Below are 26,900 nucleotides of genomic sequence, written 5' to 3'. Positions count from 1 at the left end.
TCAAGCTCTCTTGGTTTAGTTATCCTTGCATTTTTGGTTTAGTTGATTTTTTTTTCTTCTGACTATTTAGAGATCAAAGCAGCATGTGAGCTGATTTGTGGTATGAGTTGAAGACTTCAGTGAAGCTATTTGAGTCTCCAGTTGATGCCGTTGGTTTTAAGGCAATGCTGGAATAGAATTGCAAGCACGCAGGATTGGATCTAATAGACTTGAAGCACATACGAAGATCTGGCATTTTGAATCCAACTCTTCATTGTAATGTAGTTCAAGCTGCTACTGCATCGTTGATCAGCTTCCACTGTTTGAGAAGGATGCGTTTCAAAATGTGAACTGTAGTACCATTACGTAGTCCTCTTTTTGAATTCATTTCTTGTTACACTAACTAGTCTCCCCGATCCAGAAGTTGTTATGGTGGTATAGCAGAACACGGAACGCCTTTAGAAAGTTTCCGCGTCTGGGCTTTAGCTTCAACGAAAAAGCTCGAGAACAAGGAATTGATAATATTTTGATACCATGCCATGTTCATAGTGAAGTAAATTTTGAAGTGACTGATGCTGTAAGTACTTTGAGATAGCATTACTGGGTCTGATATCAATGCTAGCTTTCCATTTTGATGGTTGAAATCAAAAGGGCGATCTATCGCACCTTGTTCATGTCCATGAAGAATTACTCATGTAATTTTCGGATCCCCGAGATATTGAAACATGGTGCCAGCAGGTTCTATACATTAATTTTTAGAACAGTTTAAGATCCCCTTAAAATCTATAGTTTCTAAGAATTATATAGATATTTATTATATTTAAATGCATGTATGTTATGTGTTTTGAATTTGGGTCAATAGTAAAAGAGAGTGGAGTGAGAATAAATATTTTATATTAGATTGCACCCTTACTATAGAATTTCGCAATTACACTCCGTTCCATACAATCTTCTTTAAGATGAAACTCAATATGGCTCATGTGAACATTTTATAACAACCTCGAGGTAGCAATCGACATGAACGTTTTCTTGAAAAGACCCATAAATGAGCATCGTCAAGGTCCACATATCTCATCATTTTCCTGCCATTTGAACCGAAAAACAAAAAAAATTACAATCATGAGAAATTGACGGACGTTGGCTGCTCGTTGAAAAAAAAACACATCATTTTTGCAAATGAACAAAAAATTAAAAAAATATTATTATGACTACCATCTTTATACTTTCATGTAGTTAACCTAGTTTGTAAGCCTCAACTGAATGCTTAGATGAACTTAGAAAGAAAGAAAGAAAGAAATATATAGATTCTTTTTCACTTACCAAAATCACACTAACGCTCGAGTCTTTTGGAGTTTTCTATACAATCTTTTTTCATATGAAACTTGATGCTAAAACATGAATACGGGTTTTCAATATGTTCAGATACTTTATTCTTCTCCATAAGAAGGTGTATATATGGGTTTACAAAGTGCTTTACAAGGAATAAGATACTATCAGGGATTAGGAAAGTATCTCCTAATTATACACATTTGTCAACTAAATGGAATGGGAAAGTAAATCCCTTAATTAATCAAGGAAATAATTCTCCTTGATTAATTAGGAGACTCACGTCAACACTCCTCCTCAAATTGGTGCATATACGTCACCAATGCCCAACTTGGTAAGTGAGTCATAAAACACTCTGCTACAAACAGCTTTGGTTAAGATATCAGCTAATTGATCTTCTGATTTTACGAATGGTAGGCGGATGATCTTCTTCTCAATTTTTTCTTTGATAAAATGTCTATCCACCTCAACATGTTTGGTTCGATCATGTTGAACTGGATTATGGGCAATATCAATCGCTGACTTGTTGTCACAATGCAACTCTATTGGCTTTTCTGGCTTGAAACCCAGTTCTGTCAAGAGTCTTCTGATCCATAGCAATTCACAAACTCCATGAGCCATTCCTCGATACTCTGCTTCTGCACTAGACCGAGAAACCACATTTTGTTTTTTACTCCGCCAAGTGACTAGATTACCTCCCACGAAGGTGAAGTAGCCTGAAGTAGAGCGTCTGTCAGTAATGGATCCAGCCCAATCAGCATCTGTATATCCCACAACTTCAAGATCTGTATTTTTTGAGAACATTAATCCTTTTCCAGGGGCTAACTTTAAATATCTTAAGATTCGATCAACTGCATTCCTATGAGACACACTGGGTGAATGCATAAACTGACTAACCACACTCACAGCATATGCAATATCTGGTCTTGTGTGGGCTAAATATATTAACCTTCCAACAAGGCGTTGGTACTGTTCCTTATTGGTTGGTTCTTGATCCATACCTTCACACAACTTGTGATTCATCTCGATTGGTGTGTCAGCAGGCTTACATCCAAGCAATCCTGTTTCAGCAAGTAGATCCAATACATATTTCCTCTGTGACAGAAATATACCATTTGCGGACCTTGCTACTTCAATTCCAAGAAAGTACTTCAGATCACCTAAATCCTTCATCTCAAATTCCTGAGACAAATACTTCTGTAGTTTCAATTGCTCTCCTGTGTCGTTTCCAGTCACAACTATGTCATCCACATAAACAATCAGTGCAGTAAGTTTCTTTCCATCACGCTTCAGGAACAAAGTGTGATCCGCATTACTCTGTGTATATCCAAAAAACTTCATGGATTTAGTGAATCTACCAAACCATGCCCTGGGAGACTGCTTTAACCCATACAATGACTTTTTGAGCTTGCAAACTTGATTCCCTTTGTCACGAGTGAAGTTACATCCTGGTGGTAAGTCCATATATACTTCTTCTTCCAGGTCTCCATGTAAGAATGCATTCTTTACATCAAACTGATGTAATGGCCAATCGAGATTTGCTGCTAGAGACAGGAGGATTCTGATAGTTTTGATCTTGGCTACTGGGGCAAAGGTTTTTTGGTAGTCTATCTCATATCTCTGTGTGTATCCCTTTGCCACCAATCTAGCTTTATATCTTTCAACAGATCCATCTGCCTTGAGTTTCACAATATAGATCCATCTGCATCCCACTGTCTTCTTTCCATGAGGTAATGGCACGAGTTCCCATGTGCCATTCTTCTGGAGAGCTCGCATTTCTTCATTCATGGCTTCTTTCCATTTTTGATCTTCTAGTGCTTCAGTTACACTGTTGGGAACAGGTATTTCTGCTAACTGCTTCACAAAGTGTACCCGTGACTCAGATAATCTGGTGAGAGATACATAATTATTGATGGGATATTTCCCCTTTGCATTAATATCTGCTTCGTAGTGTACTGGGGGTTTACCACGATTCTTCCTTTTTGGAATCTGATATGTAGGCTCTGCGTCTTCTGAAATGCAATCAGTTATTTCATTAATGTTATCAGTTTCAGGTAGAGAAGTTACCTGAATGACGTCCTCAGCAGATGATTGGTGTGGTACTGGAGCTGAAGAATTTTCCGGAGCAGGCATAAACTCTTCAATTCTCTCCTCCTAAGTGTGATGGCTGGGATCGGACTGAAGCGGAACAATTTCAGCAAAAATTGGGGGGAGCGACCGGTCGTGAGGGTCAGGCGACCGGTCGTTTTCAGGCAGAGTCGGGATCGTGCGTTGCGACGTGCGTGGCGACCGGTCGTGAGAAGAATGCGACCGGTCGCTTTCAGGCAGAGTCGTTATCGTGGGGGGGGACCGGTCGTGAGATACCTGCGACCGGTCGCTTTCAGGCAGAGGCGTTTGCTACCGATCATTTGCAGCTGGCGACCGGTCATTTTCGTCGGGCGACCAGTCGCTATAGATCGACGACCGGTCGTTCTGAGTCTGGAACGAATCTGGAAAAAAAGCTGGAGTAAAAAATTCAGAAATGTGAGAAGGATCCTCCTGTGCATCCGAAAAATAGCTCTCATGTTCCCGGAACGCAACATCCATGGAAGTATACACTTTCTGACTTGGCGGATGATAACACCGGTAACCTTTCTGATGAGGTGCATACCCAATGAACACACACTTGTCGGCACGGGGATCTAATTTGCTGCGTTGGTGATCATGTAAGTGGACAAAGACCACACAACCAAATATGCGGGGTTCCAGGTTTTGGGTAGGAGGTATTTGGCTATGGTGTTGGAGTGTTTGAAGTGGGGTTCGGAATTGGAGGATACTAGAGGGAATCCGATTGATAAGGTAAGCCGCAGAGAGGACGGCTTCGCCCCAAAAAGATCGAGGCATATTTGCACCAAAGAGGGATGCACGAACTACTTCCAGTAAGTGTCTATTCTTTCGTTCAGCCACACCATTCTGTTGAGGAGTGGACGGGCATGAGCGTTGATGGATGATACCGTGAGCTTGGAAGAACTCAATAAGATCATGGTTGAGAAATTCCCCGCCATTGTCAGACCGAAGAACCTGAATTCGGGTATGAAATTGTGTCTCCACCATGTGATAAAACTGTTGAAACTTGGAACTGACTTTCCCTTTAGTTTTGAGAAGGGAAACCCAGGTCATGCGTGTGCAATCATCAATGAACGTGACAAACCATCTAGCTCCCCCGGGAGTGGTAATTTTAGAAGGGCCCCAAACATCAGAATGAACAAGGGAAAAAGGAATTAAACTTTTATTGGAACTTAAGGGAAAGGGAACACGATGGCTCTTGGCCAGTTCACAAATGTCACACTTAAAACTAGAACTCTCTAAATCTGAAAATAATGAAGGAAATAGCTTCTATAAATATCCAAACGAAGCATGTCCAAGACGACGATGCCATAACCATACTTCGGAAGTTTTCTTCTCAACACTCGTCCCCCCAATTTTGTAAGCTTGACTGAGGCTGGCTTCACTGTCAGATGCCAGGTCCAAATAATAGAGTTTGCCTCTCCTAGTACCACAACCAATCGTCTTGCTGCTGAGAATGTCCTGAAAAACACAATGAGTAGGCCAAAAGGTTACAGTGCAATTCTAAGCCGTAGTAATTTGGGCAACAGACAAGAGATTATGATGTAAAGATGGAACAATCAACACAGAATCCAAAGTGAGGGAGTCAGAGAGAGAGAGGGAACCCTCCCCAATCACCGGGGAGGGGGTACCATTGGCATTAGACACCACCGATTGAGAAGGCGGTGTATGAGAAATAATTTGTCCCGGATCAAAGGCCATGTGATCAGTGGCTCCGGTGTCAATGACCCATGTGTATTTTGATCGGTGCATATTTACATATCATTTTGTACCCTTCTAGCTTATGATTTGGTTATGTTTTTGAGTTAAACTTGTGCTTTTAATCCTTTTTGTGTTTATCTTTCAGTTCATTGAGCTTTAGGTAATAATGAGGGCTTTGGATAGTAAATGATGCAATCCATGCATGTTAGGGCCTAATTTGGATGAATGGATGAAGAGCTTAAAGACAAACTCAATTTTGGCTACAGTCCCCTGCCAGCTCAGTTTCGTAGGTCATATTGCAAGCTTTGTTTCAGCAACCTACATAGCTCGGATGAGGCCACATTCTTCATGGAAGTTGTTCCAATGGGTATGTACTATAACATATCCAAATTTTAGCCCCATTGGATAAATATGGAGTCTGTTACCTAGCAAACACAGAGCCATGCTCAGGATGGATTTTATCAGCGCGCAAAATGAGTTAGCAATTTGTTTTGGCCTTAACTTCCTCCTCCGACCTTGGATTGGCCCAAATGATATATGGCTGGAAAGAAGACATTCTTAACTTCAAGTTTGAGTGCTTAAAGTCTTAATTTGCTTAAGGGAAGCCCAATTCGTAAGCCCTTGAAGTTGCTGGTCATGCTGACCTCAGGATGAGCTATTATTTCTGGTTGGAAGCTTGGTCATGGTGACATGAAGATGAGCTAGGGCTGCTGGTGGGATTTATTAGTGAAGTGCATCAACCATTTCAGATTTTATAATGGAAGTGTTGTATGCATTAGTAAAGTGCATCAACCATTTCAGATTTTATAAAACAAGTGTTGTATGCATTAGCCATACTTAATTCAGATTTTCAGCTTCCTTAGGCCTATATATAGTGAGGTTTCCCAAGCTTGTAAACACACCCCAAGGGGGGGAGCTCTCAAACACTTCTCTAGAGCTCCCTTCCCTTCTCTCCCTCAAATTCTCTTAGTTTCTCTTTCTAGTTTTCAATTGTTATAATGAGATCTTTGTGCTGAAATTTTCCTTTAAGTCTTTCCAAGTTCTACTTTAATTTTCATTGTTATGTAAATTCTTTTCTTTAGTTTCAAGTTTGATTAGTTTCCAAGTTTCAATTATGATTTTTGTTCTTATTCATTATGCTTATAAGTTAATATGCTAGTTTGAATGATTGATCACCATTTAGGCTTGCATGTTAGCTATCTTGGTTTGAATTAAGAGTAGACACCATACTTTAATTCGAATTGAACTATGAATAGGAAGAGTATGTATGGACATTCGACAACAGGGATTAGATACATGCTTGGTTGTTTAAATTGTTCTTCTATGCTTAATGGGTTCCTAATGCTTAATTTTAGGTTAGACAACAAATGATCAAATTAGGGAATTAGGAACACAAGGTTATGACCACACACCATGGCTTAATCATACATTAGCTAGAATCAATCCGTTAATCTAATTGAACTTGGGAACTTATCTGCTTGAGTTAGTTATTTTCTTTCTTCCTTGTTTTATTTATTTCCTTTCTTTTTCATTTCTGTTTTGTGTAGGAAAAATGAATTGGATCATTCAATCACCAATCCTCGTGGGATCGACCTCGCACTTACATATGCTATACTACCAAACGGCTCGTGCACTTGCGAGTATCACAAGTTGAGGATGCAGCTTAATCCATTTTGGTGCAGCTGTATCGACGCAACATATTTCTTTGAGGAACTATGCAAAACATAACCTTGGGTACCTGATGTGGCTACAGAGGCAAAGGCAGGAGCCGGTGCAGGTGGAGCAGCAGGACTTACAGGATCCGTGACGGAAGATGTGTGAAGGGAGGTGCTCTTATTCCTGCGAGGAGCTTTGGAGTGGTCCCACCAATCCGGGTACCCAATTAGTTCATAACAGCGAGCACGATTATGTTTGCTCCCACCACAATGAGTGCATTTGGTTTCCGGACGAGAGCTTGTGGTCTGAGTCTGAGAAGCGCCACCGGTAGAGGGTGGAGGGCCCCTCGGACGTTGAGTGGCCAGAACCACAGTGTCTGGAGTACTGGCTGTTAAGCTCATAATTTCATACATATACATGCCCTAATTACTTACTTCTTTTGCTTAGTTTCTTAGATTTCTAAGTTATTTGCCTCCCTTTATGTGTTTTGTAGGCAAATAGAGCAAGAGAGCATAATTCATGCAATTCAAGCATGTTAAGGCCTAATTTGGATGAATGGATGAAGAGCTTAAAAGACAAACTCATTTTGGCTACAGCCCCCTGCCAGTCCAGTTCCGTAGGTCATATTGCAAGCTTTGTTTCAGCAACCTACACAGCTCGGATGAGGTAGCATTCTTCATGAAAGTTGTTCCAATGGGTGTGTACTATAACATATCCAAACTTCAGCCCCATTGGATAAATATGGAGTCTGTTACCTAGCAAACACAGAGCCATGCTCAGGATGGATTTTATCAGCGCGCAAAATGAGTTAGCAATTTGTTTTGGCCTTAACTTCCTCCTCCGACCTTGGATTGGCCCAAATGATATATGGCTGGAAAGAAGACATTCTGAACTTCAATTTCGAGTGCTTAAAGTTCTAATTTGATTAAGAGAAGCCCAAGTTGTAAGCCCTTGAAGTTGCTGGTCATGCTGACCTCAGCATGTGCTGGTTGGATGCTTGGTCATGGTGAGCTAGGTATGAGCTATCATTTCTGGTTGGAAGCTTGGTCATGGTGACATGAAGATGAGCTAGGGCTGCTGGTGGGATCTATTGGTGAAGTGCATCAACCAATTCAAGATTTTCTAATACAAGTGCATCACCCAATTTAGATTTTCTAATACAAGTGCATCAACCATTTCAGATTTTATAAAACAAGTGTTGTATGCATTAGCCATATTGAATTCAGATTTTCACTTCCCCTAGGCCTATAAATAGGGAGGTTCTCTAAGCTTGTAAACACACCCCAAGGGGGGGAGCTCTCAAACACTTCTCTAGAGCTCCCTTCCCTTCTCTCCCTCAAATTCTCTTAGTTTTCCTTTCTAGTTCTCAATTCTAGCTTTCTTTAATGTTTTCTTAGTTGTAATTTATTTTTCTTGTAATGTACATTCTTTCTTAAGTATTCAAGTTTAATTAGTTTCCAAGTTTCAATTATGATTTTTGTTCTTATTCATTATGCTTATAAGTTAATATGCTAGTTTGAATGATTGATCACCATTTAGGCTTGCATGTTAGCTATCTTGGTTTGAATTAAGAGTATACACCATGCTTTAATTCAAATTGAACTATGAATAGGAAGAGTATGTATGGACATTCGACAACAGGGATTAGATACATGCTTGGTTGTTTAAAATGTTCTTCTATGCTTAATGGGTTCCTAATGCTTAATTTTAGGTTAGACAACAAATGATCAAATTAGGGAATTAGGAACACAAGGTTATGACCACACACCATGGCTTAATCATACTTTAGCTAGAATCAATCCGTTAATCTAATTGAACTTGGGAACTTATTTGCTTGAGTTACTTATTTCTTTCTTACTTGTTTTATGTTCTTTGTTTTTGTTTCTATTTTGTGTAGGGAAACTAAATTGGATCATTCAACCAATCCCTGTGGAATCGACCTCGCACTTACATATGCTATACTACCAACGGTTCGTGTACTTGCGAGTATCACAAGTTGAGGATGCAGCTTAATCCATTTTGGTGGAGCTAAATCTACACAACACTGGCCATGGTCAGTCGTTGTTGAGCTTCGCGACGTACATATGCAAAAGTTTGGTCAAGGTCCAATTTGGGGTCTTTGCGCAGGATCTCCCCCCGAACTTGATCAAACTGAGGATCGAGCCCGGCAAGGAAAAGGTGAACACGAAGACGATCCAGTTCAGTCTGGCGCTCAGTGATGTCGGCGTCACAGTGCATGCGATTCGGGGTGCGATGATCAATCTCCTGAAAGATGGTCTGCAGTTGGCTGTAGTATTTGTGGACGGGAGCACCATTCTGTTTAATGGTGAACGCCCGTTTGTTGAGATCAAACAGAAAAGTTTCATCCCCCCCATCAAAGTAGGTTTTCTTCACGGCATCCCAGATTTCTTTGGCGGTACTAAAACGGATGAACCGACCCATCAAGTCTGGAGACATGGAGTCGATGAGCCACCCTTTGACCCGAAAGTTCGCCGTACTCCATTGGTTGTAAGTGGAGGAGGACTTAGGGGGATGCGGAGTGTCGCCGGTGAGGTACCCCAATTTTTCGCGACTAGCAATACATAACTCCATGACCTGAGACCATAAGGCATAATTGGTCTCTGTCAAGGTGATGCCGGTAGGAAACGGAGCGTTGTCACTCTGAATAGTAACAATTTAGGGGGATGAGGAAGTGGATTCGGTGGTTTGGGAAATGATATCCATGGCAGCGGAAGGAAAATGGGTAGGGTGTCGGGGTTGTGTTTAGGGTTTCGGGATTCAGGATTCAGAGTGTGTTTAGGGTTTCGGGATTCAGGATTCAGAGTTTCAGGATTCAGGGTTTCGGGATTCAGGATTCAGGATTCAGGATTCAGGATTCAGGGATTCAGGATACGAGGATACGGGTTCGTGGTTCAAGGAATTCGATACGAGGGATTCGGGTTTCGAGAAATTCAATACGAGGATTTAGAGACAACCTAGGATCGATTGCTCTGATACCATGCTAAAATATGAATACGGGTTTTCAATATGTTCAGATACTTTATTCTTCTCCATAAGGAGGTATATATATGGGTTTACAGAGTGCTTTACAAGGAATAAGATACTATCAGGGATTAGGAAAGTATCTCCTAATTATACACAGATTTGTCAACTAAATGGAATGGGAAAGTAAATCCCTTAATTAATCAATGAAATAATTCTCCTTGATTAATTAGGAGACTCACGTCAACACTTGATACATTTCATGAACTCCTCCTCATCTGATGATTCTTTCTATGAACATTTTGATACAACCTCTGCGAAGCAAATGACATCTATTATATGTTTTTTGAGGAAATTATATATAAAAGAAAGTTCATCAAGTGAAGTCGATGGAAGAAAATTATTAGAAGAGGGAAAGAGATGGAGCTCCAAGTTCCAACTACAACTTGCGTAAAGACCATCAATCCTAAATGTTAACATGATAAGGACTCCCAAATCATTTTTCTCCATTTCATTTACACTTTTTGTTTTTTGGATGGTTTGTGATTTAAAGGTTAATATTACTCTGATATATTTTTTTTAGAATACTCTGAGGTTTTTAAGTTAACCACCTTTTGACATACTTCAATCCTTAAAAAGCTTCAGGTTTTCAGTTAAACAAAATGTGACATATTGACTTTGGCATAGTACTTTAGTTGTCAACAAAGGTGATTTACTAGCACTCTAAGAAATACTAAAGGAGTGAATGATGATTTTTTTGGAGTGCCACTAATAACTCCTTTTGGTTAAGCCTAAAAACTGTTGTGAGGAAAGTGACATTGACCCATACATGGAGTGGTCCATTGAATTGAAAAATGCTGATTTTTTGTTGTTGCCAAAGTTAGGAAGGGAAAAGGGGGACACTCACATACACAGCTACTATGGGAGCTTGAACTCAAGACTACTTGGGTACACTTCCAAGGTCTGGACTAATCCAACTAACACCCTATTGGTAAAAATGCGAATTTAACTTATTCGTTTTCATAAACTGACTTTTGGTGAAACCAAAGTAGTTTTAAAGAAAAATTCTTATAAATACATTTGCGTCTATCCATGAACAACATTTTTTTTTAAAATTTTGAGTAAGTCATTTCTTTTTATCAAAAGAAAAAGTGAAATTTCATATTATTCTTATTATTTTTACTAGACTCTAAATAGTATACGCGCTTTTACGTGTACCAATTGGTTTTTATCTTTTAAATTTCAACTTAAAATTAAGAAGAAAAAATGGGTCTAGTGTTTTTTTTCAGAAGAAAAATGGATCTATTGTTTTTTTTATATCATTATTACTTAGTATGATTATTAAAATTATAGTTATTATTGTGTATTCATTATTTTTATTGTATACGGGATAATATGAATAAGGTTTGGAAAAGGTTAATGGGTCATCAAAGTCGAAGAATTTGGATAGAGTCTAATTTCCGATCAAACTTTATGGGCTATAATATGTTATTGGGTCGTGTGGGTTAAAATCTTGGCATGAGAGAGAGAGAGAGAGAGAGAGAGAGAGAGAGAGAATAATACCAGTACGTATGTGACGTGATGATACGGTAGTCTGGTTCAGTAGTGACCAAGTTATCTCTATATATATAACAAAATTCAGTTACGTAATTATCTGTTGTTTTGGTGATGTGAATTGGAAAAGTTCTCAGCTTGTCACTCTCACCCATCAAATTGCAACTTGCAAATTGGATGCAAAAATTCGATTGTTTGTTTCATGCAAAAACACTGCATCTTTCATATCTCAATCTTCCTTCCCTAAATCCTATATAAATCTCATCATATATTTTTTACTATCCATTTATGCTTTTCTCCCTATTTACAATGGCGTCCGTCATGTAATAACGTGCAAACGTTCGGATAAGAGAAGAGGTTAGATCAATTGGGAAGGTCTAATAGTGGGAACCTCCATAATCTAGAACACTAAAAAATACTTGTTTTGGTAAGGGAGGTTATAATAGTGTGAGGCTGTTGCATTTCATGGATTTAAATTTACATGACACTTTGTGCCACCACTAATAATAAGGCACAAACCACTTTCGGTGATAATGAAATTATTCGGCCAAGGCAAAAGTTTTGGCCGGTAAAAGTTGGCAATCTTGTCGCATGGCTCTTGTATTGTACGTCAATTTCTTCTTCTTCTTTTTTCCCCTTTTCTTGTTTGCGGAATTATAAATTAACGTGAATACATATCTAAAAATAAGAAGATTGATGATATGAAATTTGGATAAGTCGGCTGTACAAAGATTTAATTTTCATTAAGTGACAGGCAATTTGCTTGGGCTGCTACCCTTACTTGCCCTTGCACTTTGCCATGGCACAACGGGTGGAAGTGCTCTAAGGAGAGATATATAGGGTTACATATGTGTACATCAAGAAAGGTAATAACCTAATTGTACAAGAATAAGTCAATTGTATAAACTAAAAAGAAATGCCCAATTAATTATATAAAATTTAATCTAAATGTAATTAGAATGCAATTGCAAAAATGAAATGACATTTTTGAGTCTTTCAATTCAGTGTATAAAACACATACCACTTTCCCTAAATTAAGTTTCTGATTTATATATCCATATTATAGATGAACATAAGCATCACGTAACTTCCAAGTATCTCATCATTGCCTTCCATTTATAAACACAAAAGCAAACTTATAATTATACAACCATGAAAAAATGAACTGCCACCATGTTGCTAGTTGAACGTACGAAACACATAAATTTCGGAAAACAAGAAAAAAATCGCATTTGACTACCATGTTTGAAACCTTCATGCCGCACTTAACCTAGCTACCTCGTAGGGCACTCACAACAACGGCTAAAATTTCAGATGAACTTGCAATAAATAAAGAAACACCTCATTAATAACTTGTAGTTTCGTCCATATTTAACTCTGATTTTCCTACTAGGTGGTTGTTCAGATAAAATAATTGGAATTGTATCGGCCATGGAGTTTATTCATTCCTATCCTGTAATAGCTAAGATATCCCGACAACACACTGTGGCGCACTCTCAAACCAGTAAAAGATTATGCAAGCTTCCTTCCCCTTTAGGCCAATGCAGCCTTCAAAGAACTTCAATACCGACCTCTATTACTCTATGACTTGGACCTTGTCTGCCTCTGATATCATTACTGGAATTTGAACCATAAATAAATGATAATTAAGGGTTTAGGGACAACCAGAAAGGGTAAACAATATCATGTTATAAAAAATTTATAAAAAAAACCTGAAAGTACTTTATAATTTTACAAATAAATAATAATAATAATAATAATTGGAATTCAATCTCATCTGTGTTTTGGGGGTGGGAGGAGTTATAGCGTGATGTAGCTTGCGAAATGAATGATGTACACTTATATCCACCTGAAACCAAAATGACAACAGCCTGACAGTGCCAAACTGAATAATTGCGTTGGTTGGAATTGAATTTTCCAGCTGAAAATGAAAGAGAATTAAATTAAATTTTGTTATGACGATAATTTCAACATTTTCATGAATGATTTGGGCAATATATCGCGATATTATCAATAATATCGTGATACGAAACCCAAAAAATATATGAAATTTTTTGAAAAGCCACCCCTGTTGTGCATAGAGGGATTCAAACCCCTCCCCCTCTGTCAACAGCCACAGCGCCTTATCCATCTCGCTGAGGATGTGTTTGTGATTATATTTTCGGCGTGTAATATTTATAACATCTTTAAAATGTCTGCAAACTAACATTTATTATCTAGGATAAATTTCGATATTGAAAAAAACACCAAGGGGATTCGAACCCCTCCCATTTTACTCCTTTAACACCTTAACCACCATATCACTTATGTTTTTGTGAAAATATGCTAAAATATTTATATATATATATATATATATATATACATGGTTTTGTTTTGAATTCTTTTTGCAAGAAACAAATTTTGAACCTCATAGGAACTCTATGTGGTACTAAGTCACTCATGTATCTTACCATGCAACGTATAAAGTGTAAAATATTGTAGTAATTCATTATATATAAATGATTATGGTGTGTTTAATCTTCTTTCATTAATTACTACATATTTTCTACACTTACAGTGTTTGCCGGCTTGCTATATAATCAACTTAAATCAGTTAAATCCATCATGCAATGCATTTCCTTCCAATGTTTTGTGATAAACTAATAGATAATTGACTAAATAAACATCCTGCAAAGTTTCAATAAAAATTTCCAAGTTTTTCTTACAATTTTCGTGGTTTTTATTCAATTTTTATCAATACCAATAATATCCCGATATTTCCATCGACATTTCCATGTTTTTGGACTACCGATATTTCCGATACTATCGATATTTTAGAACTTGATTATAAGCAAGGTCTTAAATATCGAAGGTATCGGAAATATCAGAAGTCAAAAAACACGGAAATATCGCAAGAAATATCGGGATATTATCGGTATCGGAAAAAATTGAATAAAAACCACATAAATTGTAAGAAAAACTTGAAAAATTTTATTGAAACTTTGCAGGATGTTTATTTAGTCAATTATCTATTAGTTTATCACAAAAAATTGGAAAGAAATGCATTGCATGATGGATTTAACTGATTTAAGTTGATTATATAGCGAGCTGGCAAACACCGTAAGTGTAGAAAATATGTGTTAATTAATGAAAGAAGATTAAACACACCATAATCATTTATATATAATGAATTACTACAATATTTTACACTTTATACATTGCATGGTAAGATACATGAGTGACTTAGTACCACATAGAGTTCCTATGAGGTTCAAAATTTTCACTATCTTCATTATCTCTATGTGTAGAGTAAGTATATTTTGAAGAGTAGTCATCAAATGATAAATTCCTAAAATAGTTTTGCATGTAATTGTTAACATGCCACCCATATGGATCCGAGATTGGTTGACGTTGTCCATAAGCAAAATCATTTGAAGATTGAGTCTCGGATTCTTCCCATGAGTCGCTTGATTTCATCCCAACAGGAATGGGATATGAATGGTAGGGAAATGGTTGGTTATGAGTATAACCATAGTTACTACTCATTTCATGTGAAAATTTGTTTCTTGCAAAAAGAATTCAAAACAAAACCATGTATATATATAAATATTTTAGTATTTTCACAAAAACATAAGTGATATGGTGGTTAAGGTGTTGAAGGAGTAAAATGGTTTTCACAAATACCATGTATATAAATATTTTTGGATTTCGTATCGGGATATTATCAATAATATCTTGATATATTGCCCAAATCATTCATAAAAATGTTGAAAATATCTTTCTGATAATATCGGGATAATATCGATATATTGACGATAACACTATGATTAGTTGTTAAAATATCAGACCCCCAAAAATCAGATATTATCAGAATAATATCGGGGATATTATCGATATTTAATACCTTGATTATAAGTAGAGAGCCATCATTCAATGTTTCAAGTCCAAGCACAAATCTAATTTTTTTGGCCATATATTTGGGTGCTTCTAGGGAAGGGACCCACACACCCTGGATGAGTCGAGGATATGCTTCCTTGATTTGCTCTTCGCCAAACAGAAATCCCACTACGAATATTGTCCAAACACTACTAGAATTGGAATGTTCTTGAAAGTAATCATTCAATATTCAATCTCTTGGCACCAGAAAATATAATTAATTTAATCCTATATCTAATTATATTAAATGACAAGCTTTTATGGTTTTGTAAGATACTAAAATTTACAGCTTCTGGTATTTTGTTATTATTTGTATGAGCGGAAAAAAAAAAGTTAAAGAAAAATTTATAAACCGAATGACACGACACGACATGTTAATTCGGAATTAAAATGCCACTAGCTATGTAAGAATGTCATAGCTAGTTCACTCGATTCACACTAGGTAAAGTCGCAATTTTGTTGCAACCGAAAATGTGTCACAATTTGGGCAATCTCTCAACGGTAAAGAGTTGAGTTGCGTAGGAGTTATGCTAGTCAGCGGTAGGTAGGCAGGCACTAGTTTTGCATGGGGGCAATCTCTCAACGGAAAAGCTCTCTGGCTTGCTCTTGTTATATATTTTGTTATTTTTCTTTATTTATTCTCTCATTAATTTAAGCGTATAAATGGCTTCACAATCTCTTCCACAATGGATTTTCCTTCTCAGGCTCAGGGCTTTATCTCTTCTCTCCTTTCTTAACTGCATGCTGTCTTTCAGAATGTTTGGTGTCAAAGACTTCATGAATATTTTCAAGTTCTTGTTCCGAGTAGTCTTTGGTGGGGTTTTCAGTTCCTTTTTTTCTTTTCTTCAACCTTAGATTGTTCCTCGGATTTTGTTTATCGATTTATGCCTCTTTACTTTGATGCAGGAAATGCGATCGCTTTCTTCCTCTTCGTGATGCCAATGTATGCATTACGTACGCTTAGATATTGTCAAAGCTTAAAATCATTTAGGTAAAATCATGTTTTAATTTGAATTAAGGATTTTGGTTTAATACTAATAGGACTACATTGAAGAGGATCATGAAGAAGAAGAAGAATAAGTTCACAGAGGAGTACCTCTCGGGCATTCCCTACCTCATGACTTTGCTCCTTTCAGCGGCTTGGTATGTCTTTTTGTTTCTTGGGCTTTGATCAGTGCATGGTACTTTCATTAAATATTTTGGTCTCTAAGCAATACAAAGTTCAATCTCTTATTCATTGTCTTCATCTCTTCTTCCAAATAATACAGAAGGTGATGACTTATCATATGGAATGAATATAATATGGGACATTGATTAAGTTCATCTTCGTACGTCGCATTCTAAGCATAAGTTTGATAAGAGTGCATTAATTACCGTATTTGTGTGTGCACCAATAAATTTTCATGACCTACGTAGTTTAGTGAATTAACAAGTTCGTATTTGCAACAATTCAACAGGTACGGCCTGCCATTTGTGTCTCCAAAGAACATTTTGGTGTCGACCATCAACACTATCGGAGCAGCTATTGAAGCCATATACTTGTTGATCGTCTTCCTACTGGCTCCCAAGATGGAAAAGGAACAAATTCTTGAGCTCCTCACTTATGCGCTGTCATTTAAGCAACGCGAGAACCCAAAGAAAATCAAAGAAACCCTAAGCACATAATTAGGGAATTAAATTTGACAAATATAATGAAGGTAATTGGTTTTGTAAATAACTTTTCTTTGGGCCACAAATGATGATCTCTAACTTTAACTACAAGTGGAGAACTAATCCGTATGAATGTATTCAATTGAGATTTGAAAAGACTATTTAGGAATAGAAAAAGTCTAGTGAATTTAAGTGGAATGTATAGGATTTTATTAAGTATATAACGAAAGAGTTTGAGAAGAAAATAAACTAAACGTAATCATTTTCTATGTGTAAGAAAATGCTTAATTTCTATATATTATGTTTAATTTTTATTTTTGAACCATTCCATGCATTCAATCCAACCTCACTCACCATTACTTTAGGTTACGTGTAAGAATATTTATCCTTTTATGTTTACAAGTAAGAAATTCTATAATAAAAAATAGAGCAAAATGTCCTTATAGTTTCATTGCATTCACGTATTGCCAATTCACAATTTTGGCAAAATTAAAGCATAATGGTAATCTCACCTAAACTGCTTAATTCTAAAGTTAATTCCAGTTAATGCCTAATCCCTAGTTGCAACTTGCATGCCTAATCTCACCTTTAATTGTCATTTGTTAAAAGCTGAAATTGTGAGTTGGTTATATATATATTGCTTGCAACTTGCAGTCTTTATATTTATAGTTGATTGTTTGGCGAAGTCCCTCTTTCGAATTCCCCTTGTTCATGATGGATTAGCAATTCCTAACATCCTTATTCCTAGCCAAAGCTTGGATTCTTTTTTCGAATTCCCTTGCTCATGTGCCACCGTTCTATCATTTGTGTACCTATAATTATGTCTACACAAGATTCTATCTTCTTTTTTCCCTCGTTGTTGAGTAATTATTGTGTGGTACTAAATACGATATTATGTGAATAACCAATCCACGTATATGAGTGAATGTTTCCTCATTCTAATAGTGGAAAATATCAATCACGTCATAGACAATAGTTAATTAATTACTTACAAATGTGTTTGATATCATCTTCTCAGTCATTGAATTGATTATTTTTTTACTATTTATTTTCACATTAAATAAAATCAACCAAGTGTTTTTTTTTTTTTTTTACAATAAATAAAATCAACTTCTGACTACCTACTTGACTGAAGAGTTAAAAAAACACTGAATAAGTAAGTACTAGCAACAAAAAATGGTTTATTTAAGCTTTTAAACTAGTTCAAGATCATCAAGTTATCAACTATCAAATTCCTATACTTGGGAAGAAATCTTGGTAACTCATCAAGTTTCCAATTTCTATATATATATACTTTGGAATATATTGCAAGAAATATCTTGCTAGCTCATTACTCTCTGTCTCCTACACATGTTGCTAACTCATAGAGCCAAATTCAGTTATGCAGATTTACCATCGTGATATTATTTGAGACAACGCAGTTTTTTCGTCGACTCATGATTTTCTAAGAAAACTTCACCAAATTGACAACTTCTGATACTTTGTGATAGATGACAGTCGATAAGAAAACGATCGTAACGCTAACCCACATGATACAAAGTGCTATGGGACAACTTGCTGTCCTATTTGAAAGCCAAATTTGTTGGCCTTATCGACCCTTTTCTCCAATAAGTCGTATATTCATAAGATGAAATGATTGTAATACAGCTATTTCTGCTTAACGTCTTTGCTTCAAGGATGATAGCTACTCAATACATTCTCCTCAAGAGAAAAATATCAATGAAAAGGAGATTAATAAAAGGTTTTAGTAGTATATATACATTTAAACAAGCGATAAAGAAAAAGAATGAATCGAACTTAAAACCTCAGGTGGAGTGATAAATACTATAAACCACTCTTAGCGATCTCTTTCTTAAAAGAAGATAAAGAAAAAAAACAAAAACAAAAAGTCCTGCTCAGCAGGACTTGACGTGTGACAGTAACTAACAGGGTTCAGCTAGAGATGACATACATCGGGCACCGTCCTTTAGGAATTATAGGATGGACTAAACAACAAACCTGCCTTGAAATGGCACCGTCCATCCAAAAACAACCAAAGTGAATCAAAACCCATTTTAGAGTGGTGGGGGTGGGGGTAAATTTAATGCACATTATTTGGCATTGAAAGCATGTGTTATATAATCTCATGAAATATATTGATTGGTCATTTTACACATCACAGTATGATCGAGAATGCAAATACAAATTTTGTATTGGTGGTCGCTAAAAACCAAACTTGTGCTTAAAATTTGATGTTATCTTTGACTTCTTTTTAAGACTTTAGGTCACAATTTTGTGGAAGGACATTTGATTTGATATAGGACTCGCCAATATTCAGCCGATACCGTGGAGCATTTTGTTGCAAGCAAGTGAATAAATCAAGACCTCATATTTAGCATTCTTCGTCTTATTGTCAAGTTGCAATTTAGTCCTTTCACTTTGGTTCTACCTCGTACTGGTTATTGAAGACTAAATCGAAAAGAGATTTTTTTTTTTTTTTTTTTTTTTATTTTAATTTTACGCGTAGGGAGACTTCGAATTTGAGATATGAACTAATTAAATGAGAGAACTACTATTTATTTTCTTTTGGTCGAAATGTTTTCATTGCAAAATACGAAGGGCAAAGAACAATACAAAACTAGGATAAAAAATAAGGGGCGAGAATAGTTAACCAACCGAACTCGTCCCAATACGAAATCAACACAAAATACAAAAAAAACACGAACAAAAGTTGTCATTGCCGCTGCCACCACCAACTGGACAAAGAATGCACCACCATAGCCACAAAAGAGGAGAAATCAAACCCCACACAAATCAGCAGAGTTGCACATGTCTCCTCCCAAGGAAGGAGAGGGAAAGGGAGGAGAGGAGGAGGAGCCTCCTCCCCTCAGAAGGCCAGCGGCGCTGGAAACCCTAAACGTTGCAAGTTAGCTTCAGAGAGAAAGAGTACAATAGAATAATAGGGAAAGCTGAGAGAACTACTATTAGATGACTAACTAGTTCGTAACCAAAAAAATAAAATAAAAGGCAAAATAAAGAGACAAAGAAGTGGAAAAAGGTGTACAAGAATTACTCATCCAAAGTATTTTACGCAAGAATTATGAGGTTATTAGTGTTTGCATAGTAATAGTGTGGTATAACAGGATCGCGTGATAAAATAATCATTCTTACAAATGAATCACAGAATTAATTTCTTTAATTTAATTTATATGGAAAATTAAATTTTAACCCAAAACTTGAAGCATTTATATGCCCGCTGTTCATATCATACTACTGCTTTCAACTTCACACCATTTTATAAGAAAAAGCAAGTAACAATAATATTGATGCCAAGGATTCTCTCTCGATAGCAAGGACAGACACACGCTAGTGTTAGGGTTTCAACTATGCGTCGTCATCTTCTCTCCAGCCCTCGTCTGCTTACTCAAACTGAAACCTCAGTGGGTGTGCGTGTAATTTTTGAGACCTTAGGGATTTTTGTGAAAACACATGAAATTTCAAGAGGTGTTAGTGTAAATAACTCTTCAAAATTTTCACTGTCTCTATCATCTCGATATTATAACGGTATTTTGGCCTAGTGTTGGTGAAGTGTGAGAGAAATTATCAACGTCAATATTTCGTTGATATTATCAAGATTTTATTCCTTATTTTTTGTCGATATTTTAGTCCTTTAAAACAAGTTACATATTTTTAGTGATTTACCATTTTACCCCATCTCCAGTTACCCACAGTTATTTGTTGTACATAGTAGGCATGCGAATATATTCTAAATTGTCAACTTTCTGCAACTGTAAAAACACTTCCACTTATTTACCATGACAAAGGACAAGAGGAGGCAATGACTGTTACTATTCACATGAATAGTGCCAGCCCTTGCAAAAGGTAAAGTGTGTTTCCACCCATGGCAAAGAAAGTATTTTTATTTTTTATATATAACCGATTAATTTTGATAGGGTTTAAGGTTTTGGTGTGGGAAGTAAAGCATATAACTAGGTATTTATAAAAAATAAAAAAAATTTGAATTTTTTGGGTTTTTTTTTGAATTTTTTTATTTTTTATTTTTTATTATTTTAATTGGCTGCTGATGTCAGTATTATGTCACTTGCCTAGGCAGCAGAACGGGCTGAATTTACCTGTGAGCTTGCCTGGGTTGGTGGGCACCACACCTTGCCCGGACTTGCCCTTGCGCGCGAGCCGTCACGCGGGCCTAGGCCCTTTCCTGCCCGGGCTTCCCCTAGCCACTGGCAAAATAAAATATTAAGAGCCTCTTCGCCAAATAAAAAATGAAGAATTCATACATTTCAGTATTCTCTGTTTTTTTTCCTATAAAAACCGAAGCGCTTCTCGTCCCTCTCTCTCAAAACCCCATTTGCCATTTTCTGAAGACACAACTTGCTCTTCTTTCGATAATCTTCTCTCTCTTTTCTTTTTCAGTCCAGTTTTTGGTTCTCCAAGGGCTTTTCCTCATCCGGGTCCCTCTTCTTTTCTTTCTTTCCTTTCAAGATTTGGTGTGAAAAAGATCGGAAAACAATGCATATTCTCAAGGTCTGCTTTGGAGTCGTTGGTGAGTTTTCTCAACTGGGTTTCTTTCATATCAATTCTTTTTGAGGTATGTGTGTCTAGTTGCTCTGTTTATGGTTTCCTCTTCTTTTCTACAGGAAATGCCACTGCTCTGTTCCTCTTCTTGGCTCCCATGTATCTCTCTCTCTCTCTCTCTCTCTCTCTCTCTCAAATGGAGTTGCTTTTTGGGTCTAAAGATCATTTCTTTAGATGGGTTTTCCGTACAATCTGCATAGTTCAAAAAGCTTGAATCTTTACTGTGTTTCTTGAATTTTCTCTGGAATTTATGGAGTGATTTTGGTTTTATAATAGCATCACATTCAAGAGGATCATACAGAAGAGAAGCACAGAGCAGTTCTCAGGCATTCCGTACGTCATGACTTTGCTCAACTGCCTCCTCTCCGCTTGGTATAATGCTTCTCGCTCCTTCAACCGCTTTCTATATATTTTTCTCTCTTTCATTTCTTTCTTGACCTTTTTACCCTTCTCACCTTGCGGCTTAATCACAATGGTTTTCTGTCTCTTCGTTACTGACATGGGATAAAATGACACTTTTGCCCCTGTTTCTGCTCTGTTTTTTTCACTGTTCCAATTGTTTTTGGTTTGATCTTTCTTTCATTTGCCTCCATCTTCTTGGAATTGATCAAATGTTGGTTCTTGGAATTAATTTTGTTCAATAAAACTAACTAATGCTTGATCTGCATGATATTAATAAAAAAATAGGTATGGCCTGCCCTTTGTGTCCCCAAACAACATCTTGGTCTCAACCATCAATGGTACTGGTGCAGCCATTGAAGCAATATATGTGTTGATCTTCATCATATTTTCCCCCAAGAGAGAGAAGGCCAAGATTCTTGGCCTCTTCACCTTTGTGCTTGCTATCTTCTCCACTGTGGCTTTGGTCTCAGTCTTTGCTCTGCACGGTAAGGCCAGGAAGCTCTTCTGTGGGCTTGCAGCCACCGTATTCTCAATCATCATGTATGGCTCACCTCTCGCAATTATGGTGAGTTTAATATTCATAATTAAGGGTTAATGCAGTGGGTTGAGATTAATTATTGTATTAATGATGTGTTTAAAAATGTGTTTGCAGAGCACAGTGATCAAAACCAAGAGTGTGGAATTTATGCCATTTTTTCTGTCACTTTTCTCCTTCTTATGTGGCACTTCATGGTTCATCTTTGGCCTACTTGGCCATGACCCTTTTGTCGCTGTAAGTACTTTCGTAATTGACTAAAACCAAAATTAAGATGTGATTAAATTGAAATTAGAAGTTAAATAATCTGATGTGTGGAGAAATGTTATGGTGTGTGCAGGTGCCAAATGGATTTGGAAGCGGCCTAGGGGCACTGCAGCTGGTCTTGTACTTCATCTACCGTGACAGCAAGGGAAGCACGGGCAGTACCAAGAAGCCCAGTTCTACTACTACTGCTGCTACTGCTGATGAATCAATGGAGATGGGCGTTGCAAAGCCCCACCAATCAAAGCAATCCATTGCCATCAATGGTGCTCGAGATGTGCAGCCCTAGACGTACTCTGTCTGCTTCCTTCACTTGGGTTAATGCCACGTATGGCATGATCACAAACTGTAATTTTTAATTTCTTGTTTGAAGTCTTGTTTGTAGCTCCAATTCCAGCTAATGTGTAATGAGAACGCCCAATGGAATTAGATTTACTCAAATGTTGAAATTTTCATTTCTGGTCTTGCATATATAAATGCTGCTTTTATGAGTGACCAATTACATTTCTTGTAGATTATTTCTCTCTCTCTCTCTCTCTTTTCCTGGATTTGTTCTTGTGGATTAATTGCACTAAGCTTTTATGCACTTCATTAATGTGATTTTTCCATTGGATATGTAGGGTGATTTAGTAGTCTTATTTGATGTACCGCATTAACTGACTACTTCGATCACTGTACAATTAGTAAATACTTCAACGGTAAGAGCATCCACAATGATGCTCTCTATTTCTTAGCTAAAATTTAGCTAAAAATATAAGAAAGCTATTTTAGGAGCTCTCTAAAAATTTCAACTCCAACCATACTCCCTAATTTGGAGAGTCATAAATGCTATAACTCTTTTTTTATTGGTCCATCTCTATTAAAAAATAAAATAAAAATTAGTTAGCATTAAATAAAGGTTTGAAATACTCATTAAATAAAACAGCATTAAATTATAGGGAGTCACTAGGAGTCCTTTCTCTCTCCTCAGATTTAGGAGCTCCTAGAGAACTCCCTATTTTAGGAGGTGGATAGGGAGCATGGTTGGAGTTGCATTTTTATAATTCCTCCCTAAAATTTGTCTAAGAAGGTAGTTTAGGGAGTCCATTGTGAATGCTCTAATATCTTGGAGTGACTCCAGTTCAAGGTCACTCTCATTCACGCGCACTCCAATTCATATTCGCTCTAATTATGAATTAGTAAACATCACGTAAGAGCGTAATGTCGCGTAGAGCCCCCGGTACCGTGAAACTTCTACTCTCTTAGAGGGGGGTCAGTAACCTTGGGTCCAAAGCATAGCCGTTGGACATTAATTGTGAGCAGTGGTATTGCCGTGGAGTTGTGTTATGGTCCAAAGATCGGAGAGTGACTCCAATTTATGCATGCTCTGTTGTAGTTGGCTAAGGCTTTGCTTCCTACTAATGATGACATGGCCGATCGAATTAGAAAGAGATTGAATATTATTACAAACCAATGATTTGATGGATACAGATGCATGATTTTGCTCGATTATTATTAGAGCATTGCTTGAGCTTGTTACTTGACAGAGAAAACTTTCGTTTCCATTTGGAACACGTATAGAGATAATTAACGTCGCAGACAAAGACACGAGTCCACATTACGGACGGAAACGGATTGCGCCATGCAGTCGTGTCATGGTCATGGTCCAAACTCTAGAGTGCATGTGAACAGTCAGCATAACGAGACAAACTCACATCTCAATTTCATCACCTGTCTTCTTGTCTTTTTATTTCCTCGAAATTATTTCATAATTGTAAGCATATGAAGAAATGTTATACATTGGAAAGTTTAGAAATTTTGCAAGAATTTATAACGAGTTGAGTTACTCCTCCATTATTAATGAGTCAAATTTGACGTGCAACATCAACTTTTTAACATAGTATCAAAGCTAGATTTCTGTACGTGTAAAACCAAAGGTCTTATACAAAACCATAGGGGTCAAAATACAAACCAAAAGGTCAAATGGAAAGCGATTAATATGACTCACGGAAAAATTTAGTTTGGCTTGGCAGAACGGTCTTTTTCATTAAGAAGAATTAAGAGGGCTGGCTCGTGGTCCCCCTAGATATTTAGTTATATACACATTCTTAGCACTAGTGATATATATAAACCCTACACCATTTAATTTATATAAACAAACTCAAAAAATGCCATCTGGTCCTATTGAATTTAATTTTGATTATTAAATTACTTTAATACCCTTTTGAGTGTTTTTGGTTTTTTTTTTATGATGTTTTGGGATTGGATTTGTTTTAAGAAATTGATGACAATTTTGTAATTTATAGGAAGTTCGAATCCTCTTTGTTATGTTGTAAATGGACTTTAGATGTGTTTCTAAAGTCCATTTCATATAGGGCTTGTTTTGGATATAATACAGCAACATCACTTGTTAATTTGGGGACTCGGTGGAATGTGTTAGAGTTTGTATAGAAAAAAAGCTTCCACACATAGTTGATAAGTACCAATGCACTTGGCACACTAAAATATTGTGAGGTCAAGCTGAACAAAAGCGGAACATCGGGACATAATTTGACAAGCACTAGGGAGCCTAAGTAAGCCTAAGACTGCATTTTAGCTGAGGTAGACTTATGTTAGCTAGGTCAAGCTACATGATATGCATATCTTCTTTTTTTGTTGTTGCTGCCTTTAGGCTTGGATGGAAGTTTGGGACCTATCTAAGCTTGAAAGAGCATAGCCATATACAACCACTTTGTACGATTCTCCCCTCTCTACACTTCTTATGCACCCTAATACCGGAATGGTGTTTAGTGCTTGTGCTTGTGTTTAGGAGGGATCTAATTAAGCCTTATATCTATAGGTGGGTTTTTAACCGACAAAGAAACAACAATAGGTATCCCCTTATCTCCCCATCAACCAACCGAAAGACCAAATAAACTTTCGTATTAATTCTTTTATCCTTAATCAATTAGGATATTTAAACAAATGCAAGCCCAAAATTAAGTTTTACACACTTAAATGAATACTTATGACAACCAAAGCACTAATATAAAAAATCTACGGGTATGGATATGGGTGTCCGTAAAAGGGTTTGTATTGACCCTTTTGGTGTAGACACAAATGTCAATACAATACAAGTCCTTTTGTGAACACCGATATCTCAAAGATATTTAATCTTCTTTTGAATAAATAATGTATCCTAATTAATTAATAATAAAATCAAATAATTTAAGAGCTTTTTTAATATCTCTATAAATGCTGTTTTTTTTTTCTTTCTATTTTCATGGAAACAATGAATTGTGGGTACGTAGAGCCATGGAAATGATAGTTTAAGGGGAGAATTGTGGTCACTCGGATGATTATAATGATTTTTACAGTGTGTATTATTCTATCAGTATCATTTGCATTTGAAGCTAATAACCATGATCCTCTGCATTTCTCTCAAAATCAACCCAATATTCTCTCTAGTGAAGACTTTAAACTCATAAATGTTATCCCTAAGACGATCATAAATATCCCTAAGACTGTCATATATGTTATCCCCACTACTAGAAAATCACCTACTAGCCACTGATATAGAGACACAAATTCAAATAAGTGCCTTTAAATTTTTTTGTCGATACTAATAATACCACCATGCCTATTAAAGTAATTAGGCATAGACATGAGTGTCGAATACAATTAAAGTGAATTTCAGACTTTTACTTAATATTTAGACCTCTTTATCAATCCCAAATGATGTTGAAAGAAGCTGTCAGCCCACTTCCCGCTGGTTCCTATTACCTTGACTATGAAATTTGAAAGCAGGCGGGAGAATATAAACACACACATATTTGAAAAGCAGAGCAGCCTATAAAGTGGAATTATTCAACCATACATGCGTTGTTTTCCAAATTAGGGTGCTTTCTGCTTTCAAGAGATGCAATGGGCTTCCCAGCTTCCTCCGTCTATGGTGCTTCTACTTTCAAGAGATGGTCTTCTAGGCCCCCTTGGTGATCGTTTTTTTATGTTAATATCTTTTGTGTATTTCTGTAAGCTTTTTGTTGGCCTCATGAATTTGTTTCTACTATGTCTTTGCTTGCCTAGGTTCTTTGGGTTTCCTTATTAGAGTTCTAGCTAGGGTCGTTTACCTGAGTGTATTTATCCACGTTGTACTCTTGTGTATCCATCTCCTATTGCTGGAGGACTCATGTAAAGTAATGAGCATTATGTATCTGAGGTTTACCAAATTTCTATCTCTCTGCATTTGGCCTTTTATGGAATTAATTTTGGAAACAAGATAATTAAGGGGAAGAAA

At 36.8% G+C, this 26,900-nt stretch overlaps 3 protein-coding genes across 3 annotated transcripts; 2 read left to right on the top strand and 1 right to left on the bottom strand.

Annotated features, from left to right (window-relative positions):
* Window positions 1-8,802: 8,802 nt before the first annotated feature.
* Window positions 8,803-9,360, bottom strand: LOC148291108 (uncharacterized). Its single transcript, XM_088245351.1, has one exon. The coding sequence runs from the start codon at window positions 9,358-9,360 to the stop codon at window positions 8,803-8,805; it is 558 nt and encodes a 185-aa protein (XP_088101477.1).
* Window positions 9,361-15,887: 6,527 nt separating this feature from the next.
* LOC110749788 (bidirectional sugar transporter SWEET1-like) lies at window positions 15,888-17,194 on the top strand. The gene is made up of 4 exons (XM_021949973.2): window positions 15,888-16,033; window positions 16,126-16,162; window positions 16,261-16,362; window positions 16,677-17,194. The coding sequence occupies exons 1-4, from the start codon at window positions 15,961-15,963 to the stop codon at window positions 16,882-16,884; spliced, it is 420 nt and encodes a 139-aa protein (XP_021805665.2). The 5' UTR covers window positions 15,888-15,960; the 3' UTR covers window positions 16,885-17,194.
* Window positions 17,195-21,149: 3,955 nt separating this feature from the next.
* Window positions 21,150-23,100, top strand: LOC110749796 (bidirectional sugar transporter SWEET1-like). The gene is made up of 6 exons (XM_021949980.2): window positions 21,150-21,412; window positions 21,507-21,543; window positions 21,721-21,816; window positions 22,132-22,411; window positions 22,499-22,618; window positions 22,722-23,100. Exons 1-6 carry the CDS (start codon window positions 21,379-21,381, stop codon window positions 22,932-22,934), a joined length of 780 nt encoding a protein of 259 aa, XP_021805672.1. The 5' UTR covers window positions 21,150-21,378; the 3' UTR covers window positions 22,935-23,100.
* The last annotated feature ends 3,800 nt before the right edge of the window (window positions 23,101-26,900 follow it).

The sequence above is a fragment of the Prunus avium genome, chromosome 8 (genome assembly GCF_965620075.1).
Source record: "Prunus avium chromosome 8, drPruAviu1.hap1.1, whole genome shotgun sequence".
NCBI lineage: Eukaryota > Viridiplantae > Streptophyta > Magnoliopsida > Rosales > Rosaceae > Prunus > Prunus avium.
This window is presented reverse-complemented; position numbering and strand designations above follow the sequence as displayed.